At 27.4% G+C, this 19,243-nt stretch overlaps 2 protein-coding genes across 3 annotated transcripts; one reads left to right on the top strand and one right to left on the bottom strand.

Annotated features, from left to right (window-relative positions):
- The first annotated feature begins 24 nt into the window (after positions 1–24).
- LOC127287200 (E3 ubiquitin-protein ligase lubel) lies at positions 25–17,951 on the top strand. 2 transcript variants are annotated; one of them, XM_051314012.1, is made up of 20 exons: positions 25–125; positions 1,261–1,350; positions 1,425–1,892; positions 2,448–2,636; positions 2,709–2,930; positions 3,006–3,445; positions 3,508–4,412; positions 5,261–5,589; positions 5,656–5,748; positions 6,052–6,183; positions 6,415–6,774; positions 6,843–7,026; positions 7,096–7,178; positions 13,240–13,437; positions 13,538–13,816; positions 13,904–13,993; positions 14,057–14,213; positions 15,590–15,920; positions 17,317–17,485; positions 17,814–17,951. In XM_051314012.1, exons 1-20 carry the CDS (start codon positions 120–122, stop codon positions 17,841–17,843), a joined length of 4,755 nt encoding a protein of 1,584 aa, XP_051169969.1. In that variant the 5' UTR covers positions 25–119; the 3' UTR covers positions 17,844–17,951. The 2 variants fall into 2 exon arrangements, with proteins under 2 accessions (XP_051169969.1, XP_051169968.1); XM_051314011.1 differs by lacking the exon at positions 17,317–17,485 and adding an exon at positions 17,543–17,711 and having other exon boundaries at positions 26–125.
- LOC127287206 (uncharacterized) lies at positions 17,907–19,226 on the bottom strand. Its single transcript, XM_051314023.1, has 2 exons — positions 18,852–19,226; positions 17,907–18,731 (listed from the first exon to the last, which is right to left on the bottom strand). Exons 1-2 carry the CDS (start codon positions 18,938–18,940, stop codon positions 18,137–18,139), a joined length of 684 nt encoding a protein of 227 aa, XP_051169980.1. The 5' UTR covers positions 18,941–19,226; the 3' UTR covers positions 17,907–18,136.
- Between the last annotated feature and the right edge of the window lie 17 nt (positions 19,227–19,243).

Below are 19,243 nucleotides of genomic sequence, written 5' to 3'. Positions count from 1 at the left end.
AAGGAGACTTGGAAATATAGTGGCAGGAGTCCAACCCAAGTCACGAAAATAGATATCAAGACTATACCACGAGTCTGCAAGCTTTCTAGAACCCATCAGTATCTTGGAGACCAAGAGTTATGAATGTGAGTGTAATATTCTTTCAATTAAATAAAGTGAAACTAATATCGACGATAATTAATAATATTTTCAATAACAATAATAAAAATAATAAGAATAATAAATATATTTTTATTAATTTTTGATTCAATGGGGAAAAAAAAAAAAAAAAAAAATACATAAAATATTAAATATAGCGCGAGTGTACCAAAATAAAATTTTTCATCGATAAGTGATAGTGACGGAATTATTTTTTTTTTATTTATTAAAATCTAAAAACAGGTGTTATTTTAATTTTTAATAAAAAATTTGAAATTTTGAATACCCAAATTGAGAATTAAAAATGGATTTTAAAATTTTAATTTGTAAAAATTGACATAAGACGCCATTATTAAGATATTGTTTATAAGCGTCCCGGGGCGTCAAAAAGTCAAAAACCGGTACTGTAAATATATCCACGCTTCGGTTTAGACTAGACAAGCTAATCATGGTCTGTCCAATGGTACTAAAAAGTCTGGCTGAGCTTAAAATAGATATGGACTATTCGATTTCTAACTAAATTACAACACAAAGATTATTAAATTCAGATAAAATATAATTCATAATACAGATGCCCTACGAGAAGTGGAAAAAGAATTTATTGACAATTTAGTGTACATGATGATAACAGGTGGATTAAAATTACAAATCAATAAAATGAATTTAAAATAAAACTACTTTAATATCAGTTTATGTTCCGGATCCTTTAAAAATTTTTCTACTTCTTTTGTTTTCATTTTTTTAAACAAAAAAATGGAATTTAAAAAAAAATTTAGAGTCATAAAAATCACATTCATTAATTTTTCGAAGGGTTTCAAAAAAAAATTTCCAAAAACAATTACGAAATGTTTCATTGAAACGCACAGCAGAATTTTAGTGTTAACCAGGAAGAATGTAGGAAGAGTGAAAGTGGTACTATTTTGGTACCAAGCGTGTAAGACAATTTGATGTGATCATTAAACCAAGTGGAGCTAAAGCATATTTCAAAGATTATTGAACTGCGCATAAATATCCGCAATTAAGATAATTAACCATAATAAAAATAAATTTAACTACTTTTGTAATTCAAAAAAAAAAAAATAATATTTAAAAAAAAAAGTAAAAATTTAAAAATTTTTACAGAATTTCAGTACAGATAAATGGCGACCTATGGTCATTTCAAATCCATCATCACGATTACGAGTAGCTCGTTCCATGCCACATTGGGTGCTGGTAATAAAAATTTTAATCATCAAAAAAATTAGAATTTACCAAAAAATGTAGAAATAATTTTTTTTTCCCCACAGGCACAACAGCAAAAGGATGAAGAAAAATCAATGAAAGAACCACCTCCAATTCCTAAAATTCCTCCACCATCATTAACAGGAGATTGTGGTGATCCCGATTATGAAGTCATTGAATTTCCACCACGACCACCAAATAATAAAATTCCATCTAAAAATACATTATCCAATACCAATACACAAAAAAATAATAATAATAATAATAATAATATTTCAAAAAATATTATCTTTGGAAAATGTGCCCTATGTGGCACTGAGAAAGTAACAATAAGATGTGACTTTTGTAGAGAAAATTATTGTGACGTATGCGATGAGATGAATCACAAACATCCTAAACGAAAAAATCACAATAGACGAAAACTTGAAATTGATGCTGGGGGTCGAGTAAAACCACCACTTCCGCCAAAGGGAGAAAATTCAATGAATCCACCACCTGTTCCACCACCACGACGAAATCGTAGAAACACACAGGTAGGGTGTGCAGTGATTTAAATATCAAAAAAAAATTATTTTATCCAAAAATTATTATTTATTATTTTAATAAATTTTTATTTATTTCAAAAATTCATATATTTTGCAACATAAGTGTCTCTACTTAAATGCAACACAAATATCTCGATGAGAATAGATTTTTAATCATAGGGCTGTGATAAAGCCAATATTTATAAAAAAAAATATAAAAACAAAGAAAACTTACAATAAGAAAAATGAAATAAATGAGTTCATTCAACTATCTAATTTTCTTAAACTCGTCCCGAATTTTGAATCCTATTTCCTATTCGACTTGAAAAATATTATTTCACACCGAGGGTTTTTAGAAACAAGTTTTCTTAAATTTTTTTTTTCTTCTAAAAATAAATAATTTTTAAGACAATATAAAAAAAATTAATTTCTCAACACCGGAACCATGAAATAAAAAATCGCAGCCCTATATTTATGGAAAAGTTTCCTTTTTTAACCCAATTATTTTTTTTTCTATTACTATTATAAGCCAAAAGGTAGTAAATTTTTAAGTTTCGCGCCTAGGTAAAAGCAATAATAAATCAAGGGGTTGCAAATTTTCCCCTATCGATCGATAAAGCAGCAAGTTTAAAAAGAAATTCGATCAATGCAACAAGACCACTGCCATCGATTCCAGATAATCGTTCAAAAAGTCCTCTTTTGACGCAAACAACAACAACATCAGTTGGAACAGATAAAATGTCAACACTTCAGGTATATTTTCTATTTTACCACTTTTATTTTTGTAACAAAATATAATTGAATCAAAATAATTTTTTTTTATAGGAAAGATATAGGAGATATCAGGAAGCAATGAGAGCCCAGGATACAAATAGAAGAAGACCACCACATTCAGATTCATCAAGGGAAACAATGAGTCCTAAACCAATGAGCAGTCCAAGGCATAGTTTAACATCCTCTCCATCATTGCCTGTTAGAAATATTATGCAATCAGCTAGTGTTTGTGATTTATCAGCTCCAAATATGTGGAACTCCGAAATGCAACAAGTAAAATCAAAATTTTCATCTCTTAAAAATACCTAATTATAAATACAAAGTTTTTAATGGGATTTTACTTTCTAGGCACAATCATTAGCACAATTAGCATCGCCAATGATTTGGTATCCAAATCCTTGGGAGCCAACATTGAGTGGATCAACAATGAGTCTTAATCATTTACCAATGTGGGGTTATCCAATGGGTTATCCTCAACCTCAAATGCTACTTCATAATCCAGCAACTTTATCACGATCGCACAGTCCTGCTCGCAGTATTAAATCAAGCAGAAGATCTAGACAAGCATCACCATCGCAAAGTATAAAATCGAGAAAATCAACAGCCTATAGATCGAGAAGAAGAATATCTCCCAATTCCGATGCGAGTTCAGAAAATTCCGATGATTCTGAATTTGATGATAGACTTTCGCGTGGTTCACGAAGAAAAATTCATGATATTTCTAGAAATAAATTAAAAACCAACAATGAAGACAGAAATAAATCTCTACTTTCAAGACATCGAAGAGAGTAAGTATATATCAAAACCAAATCTTAAACTAAAAATTTATCATTTTTATTCTTTTAATCAGTGGTTGGAGATCTGAGGATCGAATAAATAGCGCCGATGATGGATGGTCGGAAAAATTATCAAAACAAAATTGGTCATCATCGAGAAATTTAAAAGATTCAACTAGATCATCTAAAAAATACCAACACGAAGATTCACCAAGATTTAGAACATCATCATCGTTACAGGAAGATGAATCATCATCGAATAATCAAAGAGATCACAGAAGACGTCATCGTGAATTAAGTACAGACGATGATAGAATTAATAGAAGAAGAAGACCATCAAAAATTACAAGTTCATCAGAAGACTATACGGATCGTAATGAACGATTGTCAGAACAAAAAGAAAGACAACACAAATTACAAGAGCTTGAAAATCGTCTTCATCAAGAAAAATTAAAAATAAATCCTCATAAAAGATCATCATCTCTTGATCGGGAGATTAAAAAAGAATTTGTTAAAACTCAAAGTCATTTGAAACAAGAACAAATAAATTCTAATTTTCAAACATCAAACAATAAACCACTAACAGACAAACAAATTGCTCAAGAAAATAATAATAAAATTCAAATATTAACAAATCAAGAAATAAAGAAAGAAACAAAAACAGAAAAAACAATTGAAATTGTTCAAGAAATAAACAAAAAAATAAATACAAAATCAGAAAAATGGGCTTGCGAACATTGTACCTTCATCAATGAAGCTAAGGAACGTGTTTGTATTGTTTGTTGTAAAACACGAAGCAGTGCACTTCCACCTCCTTCTTGTTCTCCAATTCCAGAAACAACAAATGATTCATCAATTATTTTACCAACAAATGAAAAAACTATCAATTCATCAAAAATTATAGAAGAAAAATTGAATAATCTAAAATTATCACCAGTTGAAGAGAACATCAGTGATGTCAGTACAACTAAGAAAAAAGGTAGACTTAGGAGAAAAATTAGTTTTTCCTTTGGCACTAAGTCATCAAAATAGCTTTTTTTTTTTTATTTTTTCCCCCAACAAAATACACCAATGCAAATAAAATATAAGAAAAAAGATTCTAATTTAAGGAATTATCCAAGATATAAACTTGAATAATTTCAAAAACAATTTTTCATTTTCTATTTAAAAATCGAAATACACTCTTCAAAATGAAGAGCTACTGATTACATCAGTATTAATGGAAACATTTTATTTTATATATACATATATGTGCAAAAAATTTTTTTTTTAATGAATATGTCTTTTTGTGCGTAAAAATAATAATTAGTTAATTATCTAAAATTATAATAAAATATTGTATACTCTTGAATGAATAATAAATTGGCATTTGTATTCTCAAATGAAAATCACATTCACACCAAATGCATAATCGTACTTGAAAAAATTTTTAAATTAAACAATATGTTATTCATTCAAGTAGTTAATATTAATATTTCAAGGACGGTTGTGCATTTGTTCAATCCTCTTTGAATTTTATAAACCACTAGCTAATTTTGTTTTCCTGCATGTCTTTTTTATTATGAAAAACTATTTTTCCTTTTAGATATTAGAGAATTTTTGAGAATGTTTTACCTTATCGTTAATTTTAAACGTTTTATTGATGTTCCAGTGTATTTTAAGAGTGAATTGCCTTAATTAAAATTTTTAATTAGTTACAGTTTAATTTTACAAAAAATTTAGGTAAGTTCTTCTTACTAAAAATTATTTACCCAGCAACTAAAAATTGTAGAAATTTTCAAATTTTTCCTCAATATTGCTGAGTAACAATTTACTTTTGGCTTACAGGTCTAGAAATTGAAACTGAGAATACAGACTGCAATGCAACAGAAATAAATTCATCAGCAAACAATGAAATTACAAAAGAAATATCACCAAATGTATCGCTAAACAAATCAAATATTGATTCTAATAATGAACCAATGACAATTAATTCCAAACTAGCCATTGATAGGACAACAAAAGATAATGAAGCAAATCAAAAGGATGATAATTTGGAAAAATTTACTCAACCTGAAGAAACTGAGTTAGAAAGCAAAAATACCGAATCATTAACAGATGAAGGGAAAACTGTTTCAACTGGAACATCACCACCACCACAAGATATGTCTACTCAGGTGAATTTTTTCTACATATTTATTTCTTTGTTAAAAATCTGTTTTCAATATTCTATACTATTACAGACTTATGAGGAAACAATTTTTAAAGACAACAAGAGCCCATTAAAATCCAGTTTTTCCAACAATTCTGTACAATGTGATGACAATGACTCTGAGGTACACCTAAATATATATTACACACCAATAAATTCCAACTTTCATTAGTGTACAAAAAAAAAAAAATTCGTTAGATAATAAACAATTTTAATAATCTATGCCACTTAGTTTAGCAATTAGAATTAAATTCTACCATATGAACAAACAAATGCAGCCTCGGGGCGCAATCTCAGATTTTAATTTTTGATTTAATTTTCATAAGGATAAAAGAAGAATGGAACATCATACCTTTTCTGAACAATTAAAAAAAAACTAAAATTATATTTGATAGAAAAAAATAATGTATGTAAGCTTTGTTTTCAGGACAGCAGATTTATCAACAACCCTGACCCTTATGTTCACCACCACAAAAATAATAATTATCAATCTTTATTATACGGAAGAGATCGAATTACATCAATAGGCAATTCTCCTCATCTACAATATTACTATATGGTAAAATTTCGCTTAAAAGAAACCATTTTTTTTTTTAAATTAGAAAATCGCTTTATATGTAACTATTTATAGGATATCTAACGCTTTAGTTTCTCTTTTTATGTGTATAGCCTCGGTGTGAAAATGCAATATTAATTTCCTTCCCCCCATTTAAAAGCTATGTTTGCTAAACTATAAGTCTTAAAAAAAGGAAAAGTTGAAATTAATTTTTGTAAAATTTTTTTCTTTCAGGAACCAAATCAATCAATATTTAGTGATTCAGGTGGTAATTCAGTTCAAGGTATGTCAACATTAACTCGTCAGGGTTTAGAAATTGTTCAATTATTACGTGAGGCCGAAAAACGTGGCTTTTCAACTGATGATGTTCAAGTTGCATTAGCGCAAGATGAACAAAATCCAATTGAATGGTTAACAACACAATGGCCACATTTAGTGGAGACAGTACAAATTTTGGCATCATCACAAGGTCAAGAGCAAACGGAAAATTGCGTTAGAAATGTTTCAACAACAGAAGCTAAAATTGCATTAAGATTATCCAAAGGTGAATTATGGAATGCCGTTGGTCATGCTATTCAACTACGTCAACATAAAGTACGATTTGTCATTAAATCTGATTCAAATCTAATATAGAAACAATATTATTTTTTTTTATATTTTAGTGCCATAGTATTATGTCCAAGGGCTCTTTTACCTTAATGGATGTAGTCAATGCACTTAATAAGAATGGAGGAATTGAGGAAGTTGCACTTCTTGAATTACAAAAGTCTCAGCTAAAACCTTTTCTAATGAGAATTTGGGGTCCATCCACTGGTGTGGAGAATGATGAGATTGCAACTCATCATGGTTAGTTGAATTTAAAAGAAATTAAAAATATTAAAAATCCCTGATATATAACTATTTTCTATATTTCAGAAGGAAAAATTTGTTCATCAAGTGATTCAGAAGGAAGTACTAAACAGATTGAGGATGAATTGGACTCAGAAGATAAGAAGCAGGTAATGTCTTCAAAACTAGAACGTTTCGTGGCATTGCAGGCAGACTTTCATCAGCAAATAGATAATCAACAACAAGGGAGTGGTAATTGGGAATTCAAAAATGAAGTATCGAATACAAGTAACAATATTAATTTGATCAATAATTTGGATAATAGAAAAAATTTTATACAAATAGATGAAAAATTATCTCATCCAAATGAAAATCTTGATGAAAAATTTATCTCTGAAATGCAGAACCAGCAATTAATCGATCAATCACAAATCATTTCTAACACTTATCAGTCTATTGAAATAGATAATACACAAATAACTGATCAAACTACATCGCCAATATATGTAAATTTTATTCAAATGAATCAAGTAAAACAGAAAATAAATTCAACATTAGAGTTTTCTAATAATCAAATGATGAATAAGAATGATTTGAAAATAGCAGAATTTGAAAAAGAAGATATATTTGTACCATCAATAGAAATTTTACAAATGGAACAAGATTGTTCAGATGTTACTTCAGAAACACTTTTAGAACAAACTAATAAAGATAATCAAAATTTAAATGATTCGTGTACAGAGATTGCTGAAAAATTAGTTGAAACTAGTGTTTATATTGAAAATTTAATCCCAGCATCAAATCTTAATCCAAAAACAAATATTACTGAAATGAATATTAATCAAACGTCACAGGCTACTATAATATTAAATTGTTCTTCAGAAGAAAAACATTCAAAATGTAATTCTGAAATGCACAATCTAGTTAAAAATGAAAATAATGAAGAAACCAAATTACAAATTTTTGAATTCGATGAAAAATCTAAAAATTCTACTAATTCAATAAATACCAATTTTCAAAATTATAACACACTCATAGAAACAGAAGATAATTCTTTGTCTTATGCTGCTTTATCAAATAATTTCAAGGAAAATGAATCCAAATCTTTATCTGAAATAAATTCAATTTCAAACAATGTTATTTTAGAAAATTCATTAAAAGAGAAAAAAGTCGAAATCTCCAAATCTAAAAAAAGTTCTTTTTTCACAATTCTGTCAAATTTTTCAGAAAAAATTATCACTACAGATCAGACTATTGAACCTATTTTTGATAACGAAGAAAATTTTAAATCATCTTTGTCTGTTAAAATTTACAATAATGATAATAGTACTGCTGCTATTTTAACTGATACTGATAAAGCTACTGCTGATGTTACTGCTTCTACTAATACAACTTCTACTACAACTACTAATACTATAATTACTGACACTACTACTATAACTACTTCAAATTCTACTAATAAAATTAATAAAATTAGTAGCAGTAAAACTAATAATGAAAATAACTTATCTCCTTCAAATGTAATTATTCAAGATATCAAAAATGAAATAACAAACAATTTGCAACAAAATGAAAATTCCGTAAATGATAATTGTATTTCAGACAATAGTAATCGTCAAATTAATGACCCCTTAGAAAATTCAATAAACGAACCTATCAATGATACTGTAGTAACATCAAAAATTAATTCAAATAAAAATTTAACTGATAAAAATATACCAAATTCTATTGCATCAGCTAGTAAATCTGATAAGAAAACATCATTTTTAGTCAAAACATCTGAATTTTTAACTACAATTGTTAAAGAATCAATTACAAATTCAAATGTTCCTATAAACAAAAATTCACTTAAAAAATTTAAGAAAAATAATATAACAAATTCAATACGTAGAAAAAGTTTCTTAACAGATATTGAGAAAAATAAAAAAATTGAGAAGCCACGAAAAATGTTACAACAAACAACAAAATTCAATTCCCATACAAATTCTAAAATAACGAATAATAAAGCAAGATCAAAATCACCAATAAAAAAAATTCTCGGACGAAGATCACCTGTAAAATCAATTAAAAAATCAGCACCAAAAAAATCAATGCCACAAACAATAAATCCAAAGGACAAAAAATTAAAAATTATTTCCAGGATACCTATTGCAGAAACATCAATATTTCGTGAAAATATTAAAAAGCAAAATATAAATAGTGAAAATGTTTCGAAAATTGTTAAAAAAACAAAAGCATATCAAATTTTAAAAAACAAAAAAACAAATAATTTGAAAATTAATAATTTAATGCAATCCTTAAATGATGATAATTCAATTAATGCAAATTGTACAAAACTCAAAGGTACTGTACCATCAAAAATTCCTGTAATGAAAAGTTGTAAACGAATACCGGCACAAAATATTTCAATAGAAATTCAAAAACAAATAGATCCTAAACTATCAACACCATGTTCCGTATTTCCTCAACAAAAAAGAATAAAGGAAAATCAAATTCAATTATTTGATCAAAAACAAACGTTATTTATTAAAGAAATTTTAAATACTGCAAAAGAATCAAATAATTTAAATGCAAACATAGTTGATTCAAAAAATGAAAATAAAAATAGAAACAATCCATCACCAATGGAATCGAATTCTGATTCTGGTAATTCTGAATACGAATCAATTTCAGAAGCATCTTTAAGTATTAATACAAAAAGTAAAAACGAACAAATTATCCAAGAAACTATATCAAAAGACCATCAAAATAAATTAATTGAAGAAAAAAAAGAACAATGTTCTAAAACAACTCATGAAAATGTTGCTCTTGAAGAAATAACAGAGGAAAAATTTTATAAAGAATCATCCGCAGAAAATTCTATCGATAAAGACATTCAAAAAATTATTTCAAAAGATCATCTAAATGAAAAAAAAGAACAATATTCAAAAACTTCTCATAGTGAAGAAATAATAAAAGGAGAATTAATTTCTCAAGAATCATCAAATTCGAGCGATGAAGAATTTCAAAAATCCAAAGATGATCAACAAATCGAATTAAATGAAAAATCCCAAGAAAATTCTCCAAATAATTCAAAAACATTTAATGAAGAATATGATGAAACTCTTGATGAAACTCTTGATGAAACATTGGATAAAGAAGAATTTGACGAAGAATCTTATTCAGAAAAATCACTTTCATCACTCAATGAAGAATCATCGTGTAATTCAAATAATTCTCACAATTCCCTCGATATATTAGCAAACGCCGATTATCTACTTGAAAAAACATTAAAAAAAATAAAAGCCGAAATATCTGAATATGAAGATAAATCAAATTATGAAAATTCTCCAGAGACAATATCAAATATTAATAATGATAAACAAATTGCAGAATCAGAATCTGATTCATTATTAAGAGAACAAACATCTCCATTTGAAGAAACTGATGATATATCAACAGTAACAACAGCTAAATTATATTTACTTGAAAATATCGATCGTGAAAGTGAAGATATTCCAAAATCAATAGATGCAATAACACAAAGGCAATATTTTCCCAAAAATCAATTAGATAGTAGACAAATTTCTCTATTCAATAAAGAAATAGAAAAAAATGATAAATTTAAGAAGAAATATTCAATGGTCGCAAGTTATGTTCAACAATTTGAAGGAAAAAGTACAAAGCTAAATAGAAGAAAAAAAATTGCTGTCAAGGAATCTAGACAAAGGAAGAATATCAACAAGGAGTCTCCCATAATAATCGAAAGGGAGGTCAGTAAATTCAAAAAAAAAAAAAAAAAAAAAAAAAAGTCGCTCGAAGAAAAATGTCTGTCAATCATCCAATTAATTTTTCCCAAATCCAATGTCTACAAAGAGCTCGATAAAAATCATAAGCTAACTTTCATTACTAATATATAGAGCCAATAAAAATAATTCCCCCCAATTAATTATAAATGCATGATTATTGAAGATTGTTTTATTAATTCTATATTGTATTCCAATCAGCTCATTTATAGACGTTGGTGTGTTTTTTAGAGATATAAATTCAGTTTATCGTAATTAATATGTAATTTTTTTTTTCTTTGCTAAAATAATTAAATTTAACAAAAATAATACAGGCCAATAAAATTTGATTCAATTTACTTTCCAAGAATCAGACAACACTTTTCCGAAGATTTTCAAAGTGCTGAATCAAAATTCGGCCTCAGAATTGACCATGTTTTTGAGTTATTCTAACCTAAAACCCTGCAAAAAAAACCTCTATTTTTTAACTACATTCGAGGACATTCAACATCAAAAGACAATTTTTTTTCCAAAAGGTCAATATTGCATCTGAAACTGCTATTCTTACCCTTTAAAAAGGTCGGTAATCCTGGAAGTACCACTTCCACAAAAAAAGTTTTTACATGTGCCAACATTTAGGGCTCAATTAGGGCTAATTTAGTACCACATGCAAAAATTTAGGGCCCTTTACCCATTTAAAATAACCCTTGGTACTGTTAGCTTGACGTCAAACTGGAAGTACCACACTATAGAACCTAAATATTTTTCAAAATTTCTTCAATAGGAATTTAGGGCTCTCAACTGGAACTATTTAAAATTTTTAAAAACCACCCCTAAGTACAAAAAAACATCCCCAATTATTTAAACTCAATTTAATCAAACAATAATCATATAGGAATTAAGAGCTACACGTAAAAAATTAATTCAGTAGATTTTACAGAACTATCACGGAGTAGCGGATACAGCTCTTTACGAAACTGAGTGTTGTAAAATGTCACTAAATATTCAGGATAAACTTCAGAAATATTCAGTATAAACAATAAAATTTCTGTAGTTTATCCGAAAATATCCATCACATTTTACAAAACTCTGTTTCGTAAAGAGCTGTATCCGCTACTCTGTCACAGTTTTGTAAAATATACTGAATTAATTTTTTCCGTGTAAATTTGGGTTCTTCAATAGCACTAAATTCACTTTTTAAAAGTGCACCCCAACCACCCCAGCCAAGTAACTAATAGATAGTCAACCACAAAAACTACCCTCAACTAGTTAAAACTCAATATTTTCAAAAACAAACACATACGCATTTAAGGCTAATTTAGGGCTCTAAAATATAATTAGATTGGTTATTCAAAAATGATACACCAACTTCAAAAACTACCCCAGAGTAGTTCAAACTTTACTTTTTGAAGAAATAAATACTTAAGAACTTAGGGCTAATTTAGGGCTCTTAAATAGAACTACATTGGATGTTCAAAAAAGATGCACCAACTTTAAAAACTACCCCAGAGTAGTTCAAACTTAATTTTTTGAAGAAACAAATACTTAGGAATTTAGGGCTAATTTAGAACTCTTAAAAAAACTACATTTGGTGTTCAAAAATGCTGGTACTTCCAGCTTGACGTCAAGCTAGCAGTACCAAGGGTTATTTTAAATGGGTAAAGGGCCCTAAATTTTTGCATGTGGTACTAAATTAGTCCTAATTGAGCCCTAAATGTTGGCATATGTAAAAACTTTTTTTATGAAAGTGGTACTTCCAGGTTTACCGACCTCCTTTAAAACCTATTTTGAAAATTTTAAAAATCTTCATTTGTTTCAGAGTAATCATTCATTCAATTTTTTGAGTATGGCGAATTCTTCGATATTAAAAAATATCGTCCGTCATATTGAATCCGCCATTTTGAATTTTGAAAATCTGTCATTGAATTCGTGTTCAGTTATACCGAAAATCTGCGCAAAACTATTTGAAATTTAGATGTTTATATTTATATTCTTCGGTATTATTAAAGTTTTATCTATTCTTATTCAGTTTTGGAATATCGAAGAATTCGACAAACTCAGAAAATTGAATGAACAATTACTCAAGAGACAAATGAAGATTATTAAAACACAATTGGTTTTAAAGGGGAAAAATAGCACTTTCAGATCCAATATTAAACATTTGGAAAAAAAAATTATCTCTTGATGACCTGAAATGCTGTTAAAAAACGGGGGGGGGTTTGATTAGAATATCTCGAAAACCTGCAGGGTTAATTCTGAGACCGGATTTGGATTCAGCATGTCGTAAAACCTTTGGAAAAATATTGTCTGATTCATGGAAAGTAAATCTTGTCGTCCTGTGTAATACAAATGAAAATAATAAGTTTTCATTTGTGTAAAATAAAAAACCCGAAATGTTGATTTTAACAAAAAAAAAAAAAAAAATGTTGTATGTCACTTGAATTATTTAAAAGAAAAATTTTTACAGAGAGTTGCACGTCAATTATTAGCAGAGGGTCGAGTTGCAAATTATAATGAAGCCGAAATAGCAGCAACATTAATGGCACTTAAATTTAGTGATTTAGAGGCATTACTTGCAGCAAAAGAATGTTCCAGTGTTGAATCAGCATTAGCATTTTTACAACAAGAATGTGAATTATGCACAAATCGTTTATCAATGAATGAGGTTTGATTAAAAAAAAATTTTTTCTATATATATATTATTTTTGATTTTATAATATCAATTTCATTATTAATTATTATGAATTAAAATTATTATTAAATAGATGATATCAATGCTTAAATGTACTCATCGTTGTTGTACTGATTGTGCAAAAAATTATTTCACCATTCAAATAAGCGATCGAAGTATAACAGATGCTGTATGTCCATATTGTAAACAACCTGATTTAATTAATGCAACTGAGGATGAAATTTTAGAATATTTCAGTATTTTGGATATACAATTAAAATCATTTTTGGATCCACCAATTCATGAATTATTTCAAAGAAAACTTAGAGACAGAACTTTAATGCAAGATCCAAATTTTAAGTGGTGCGTTCAGGTAAAAAGAAAATTTATCTCAGCTATATATTTGAAAGATTTTTAAAGAAGAAAATTTTGCTTTTATAAAATGTTTTTTTTTTTTTAGTGTTCAAGTGGATTTTACGCAGATCCAAATCAAAAACGTTTAACATGTCCTGATTGTCGATCGATTACGTGCGCTATTTGCCGAAGACCGGTTAGTAAAATTTTTAAAATTGATTTTTCCAATAAAATTCAAATTTCATTTCTAATTATTTAGTGGGAAAAACAACACGAGGGAATTAATTGTAATCAATTTGCTGAATGGAAAGATAAAAATGATCCCGACAATCAGGAAGCGGGTCTTGCAAAACATTTAGCAGACAATGGAATTGATTGTCCAAATTGTAAATTTAAATATTCTTTATCAAGAGGAGGTAAGCGAAAATTATATAAACAAATATATACAGGGTGTCACGTGCGAGCGCGAACATATTTCAGAAATAGATAGAAAATAAAATTTTAAGAAATGTAATTGTCCCGAATTGATAATGGCCAGTAATGCCTGTGTCCCAAATGTTTAGTGTCCCGAATTGTCATGGTCCCTAATTGTTATCTTCCGAAATTGCTGAAGTCCCTAATTGTCATGTTTCGAATCGCCAACGTCCCGAATGGTGAATGTCCCAAATTGCCAGTGTCCTATACTGTCAATGCCCCAAAGTGTTAATGTCCCGAATTGCTAATTTCCCAAAGTGCCAATATCCCAAATTGTCAATGTCCCGAAATGTCATTGTCATAAATTGACAATGTCCCAAATTTTCATTGTCTTGAATTGTAATTGTCCCGAACTCCCAATGTCCCGAATTGTCATGGTCCGTAATTGTCATCTTCCGAAATTGCTGAAGTCCCTAATTGTCTTGTTTCGTATCGCCAACGTCCCGAATGGTAAATGTCCCGAATTGATAATGTCCCAAAGTGTCAATGTCCGGAATTGACAGTGTCCTATACTGTCAATGTCCCAAATTATTAATGTCCCGAATTGCTAATTTCCCAAAGTGCCAATATCCCAAATTGTCAACGTCCCGAAATGTCATTGTCATAAATTGACAATGTCCCAAATTTTCATTGTCTTGAATTGTCAACGTCCCTAATTGTAATTGTCCCGAATTGAACATGTTACGAATTGTCATTGTCCCGAACTCCCAATGTCCTAAATTATCATTGTCCCAAATTTCTAATGTCCTAGTTGTCTATGTCTGGATTTGTCAAGCTCCTAAAATTGATATTGTCCCGAATTTCTAATGTCCCGAATTAGCATTGTTTCAAACAATACCATGGTAAAATTTTAGGGGAGGGAAAATTTTTTCCATGATTACATTCAGGACAACGAGTATTTGGGACATTGTCATGTCGGGACAGTGACAATTCGGGACAATGGACAATGCACAGCAGTCTGGCGCGTCTGATTGAGCGATTTTTCTTTTTGAATAACTCAAAAACTACAAAAAATTTTTAAAAACTGTTCAGTACTTTTTTTCTTAAAATTTTATTTTCTACACGGAAAAAAAGAAAAAGTAACTTTTACTACTTTAAAAGTAAAATTGGACCTGTCCGAAGTTTCTGCGCATCTCTGGCAACTTTTACTCCAAAAATAGTAAAATTGACTATTTCTGTAGTAAATTTTACTGTTTCCGTAGTAATTTTTACTATTTCTGAAGTAAATTTTACTATTTTTGGAGTCTGAAATATGTTCGCGCTCGCCCGGGACACCCTGTATAACTAATGTTTAAATTTTTTTTTTCTCTATTTACAGGATGTATGCATTTTACATGTAATCAATGTAAATATGAATTTTGTTGCGGCTGTGGAAAAACATTTGTAATGGGAGCAAAATGTGATGTCAGTGTATATTGTGCAAAATTAGGTCTTCATGCACATCATCCGCGAAATTGTTTATTTTATCTTCGCGACAAAGAACCTGAACAATTGCAACAATTGTTAAAGGAAAGTGGTATTGAATTTAATATCAATGGACCAATAGGCGAACGTAAATGTAAAGTACAACTTCAAAAGGAAACGCCTACAGAATTAGTTGACACTACTTGTAATTCTGATGTCATAGAAGGTCATGCTGGCTTATGCAGGTATTAATATATAAATATACCTATAATTTAAAAAATTTCCTTTTTTTTTTAGTAAACAATTTATGAATTTATAGATCAATGATCATTTGCGAAAAGTTGTTTTTTACAAAAAAATAATTTTTCGAATAATTTTACAAAAAATTATTTTTTTGAAAAAATAATTTCGGATTCAATTTTTAAAAATTACATTTTTAGAGACTCAAATGCAATTACAATTAAAATTATCAGAGCAAAAAAGAAATTCTTACATTTTGCAATTTCTGCAAAATTATTCAAAATAATGAAAATTTAAATTCAAAAATACGATTTTTTAATTTGGAAATAAAAAATTATTATTTAAAAAAAAACTGCCTACTTCGGCACGAAAAGAAAGAATTAAAATTTTCAAAATTTAGAAAAAAAATAATTCAATTTTCAAATTCAAAAATAGGTGTTTTTACTCACAAATTCAAAAAAAAATTATTTGATTCAAATAATCGATTATTTTGACTATTACACTGAAAAAAAAATTTATTTGATTCAAATACTCGATTACTTGAATATTATCAAATAAATATTTATTTGTATCAAGTAATTATTATTTGAGATGTTATTTTTTTCAAATACAAAAATTATTAGTACAAAATACAGTTTATTTAATTTAAATAAAAAATTATTTGATTCAAATAAATATTTATTTGATAATACTCAAGTAAACGAGTATTTGTAGTAAATAAATTTTTTTTTCAGTATAACAAATAAATATTTATTTCTATCAAATAATTATTATTTGAGATAGTATTTTTTTCAAATACAGAAAATTATTGGTTTAAATAAAAATTATTTGGTTCAAATAAAAATAATTAATTTAATAATAGTCAAGTAAACGATTATTTGAATCAAATAAAATTTTTTTTTTCAGTACAAATATTTAAAAATGATTATATTTTTCAAGAATAAATTTTATGTTGAATTAATGCTAGACTTGGAAAATTGAAAAAAAAAAATTTTTTTTTTAAATAATAGCTATTTTTTGATATTTTTGGATTAAAATATTTTTTTTTCAAATTTCAAATTGAATTAACAAAATTTTTCGTAAATTTTATGTTTTTTTTTTAATCTATAATTTATGTTCTATGAGTTTATAAATCTGGTGATTTACATTTTCATAGAACAAAAATTTATGAATGTAATTATCAATAAAGAATTTATGGCTCGAAGATTTATAGAGCAATGAGGTTCTATGGATCGAAGATACGTAAATCTAAATAAATAATAGCAAAATAGACAAATTTAATGTTTAATTTAACAAAAATATTAGGCTAATAAAAATTTGTTGTAATAAAACAAATTCCAAAAAAAAAAAAAAAAAATTTATAAAATCTATAAATAAGTCCAGAATCATTTGCTGATGCAGGACTCATTACATCGAATATTTAGTTCATCAAATTCGTTTATCGCAAGTGGAACCATTAAAATTATTAAATATTGACGATCTTGAGACATGTATATTGCGCGCTGGTAAAAAACTTCCGGCAAATTGGTATGGACGCAATCAAGCTGACTATGAAAGGGATTTATTGGAGGTAATTAAAAAATTTTAGTGAATGAGAAAATTTAAAATTGGGTACTTTTCCCCGCAGGCAGCACTACATTGAATATTTGGCTGGTTTGGTGCTCAAAGGCAAGTTGGATCCAGTTTCAATCTTTGATTTGAACGACGCTAAACAAGAGTTGCGCCGCCGGGGAAAAGTCCCACCTGCCAAGGATCAGGAAATGTCCGAACATGATTACCTCATGGCCTGCATTCAGGTGATTTCAAAAAAAAAAAAATGAAAAAATCATTCCGTTCGACAATTTCCGAAAAAATAGGTATCTAAAATGATTGTTTAAAAAAAAAAATTTATGTTACAGACTGTGAAACAAGAAATACCTTTGGAGTAGTAATTTGTCAATTAAAGTATTATTAATGGAATATTTCATCTTATGATAAATGCGACAAATATTAAATATAGGCATTTATTATTTTCAATTGATTTGATACAATCAATTATATATATAATTTACATTATTATATAATCGTCGATTAGAAATAAGTTTCTGTATATTTAATATTCAATTATCAAAATTGACTAATTGAATAAATTCATACAATGTAATATAAAAAAAAAAAAATTTTAGCGTTATTTGTACTATAAAAATACATATTTCTAAAAATTATGTTTTTTTTTTTTTAATTAATAAAGTTCTTTCAAAAAATTACTTAAACTATTTCTTTTTTTTCCACTATCGTTATTTAAAATATTACTGAGTCTTTCTTTATTGATATTTTTCACTTTTACAAGTGGCGTTAATACTTTTTTTATTTCTTTTCTTTCTTTTTGAATTGGTGTTGAAATTTTATTTGGAGTTGATACAAATGAATTTGATAATGATATATTTAAACCGGCAGTTTTATCTTTTGATCGTCTCTTTTTTTTCTTATTTGATTGTTGAATTTCTTTATTATTAATTTGATTTAGTGATTTATTTTTATTTAATTTAATTGGTTTATTACGTGGAATTTGAGAATATTTTGAACATACAAAACATTTAATAATCATTTTATTTATTTTGCCACGTAAACATTTACGTGCAAGTGATGAACGAAATTTTGATAATTGTTTATCATTTTCTTCGAAATTGAATTTTTTTTTTATTACTTTACTTGGAATTAAACGATTTCTGTGTTTAACTTTATTCCAAAATGATCCACAGTGACGACACATGATTGATGGACCAAAACAATTTTTTGGTAATTCAACGAATTTCTCCTGTTCTCGACAACATTTTCTAAAAAAATTTGTAAATTTCCAAAATTTAATAATAATAGAAAAAAAAATTTTTTCTATTTTCCCAATAGAAAAAAAAAAATTGTCAGATAAAAAGTTTTAATTGATAAATTACACTTACACATAATAGTTACGTAAATTGTTTATATTTTTGTCATTAAATTTTGTAAAAAAATTTGTTACATTCCACAAATGAGTGACATTTTCCATAATTTATATACGTATTCTTTTTTTTTTTTAAAACAAAATAAATACAAACAATAACACGTGCGAGCAAATGAGGTTATGTAGACAGAATGAAAACTTCTCTTTATCCAAAAATTGTCAGTATTGCCAACCAAAAGTTTCATTAATTTCTCGTTTACGCTATCTCTTTAAATTAATTTATAAGTTAATTAATTCATAAAAAAAGTATTTAATTAAAAAAATTTAAATAATATTCAGTAAAATTATTTTGAAAAATAAAATTTATTAACAGAAAAAATTTACTAAATAAATTATTTAATCTTGTTC

This window comes from Leptopilina boulardi, unplaced genomic scaffold, assembly GCF_019393585.1.
Source record: "Leptopilina boulardi isolate dan_hultmark-lab unplaced genomic scaffold, ZJU_Lbou_2.1 LbouV2_368, whole genome shotgun sequence".
Classification (NCBI taxonomy): Eukaryota; Metazoa; Arthropoda; class Insecta; order Hymenoptera; family Figitidae; genus Leptopilina; species Leptopilina boulardi.
This window is presented reverse-complemented; position numbering and strand designations above follow the sequence as displayed.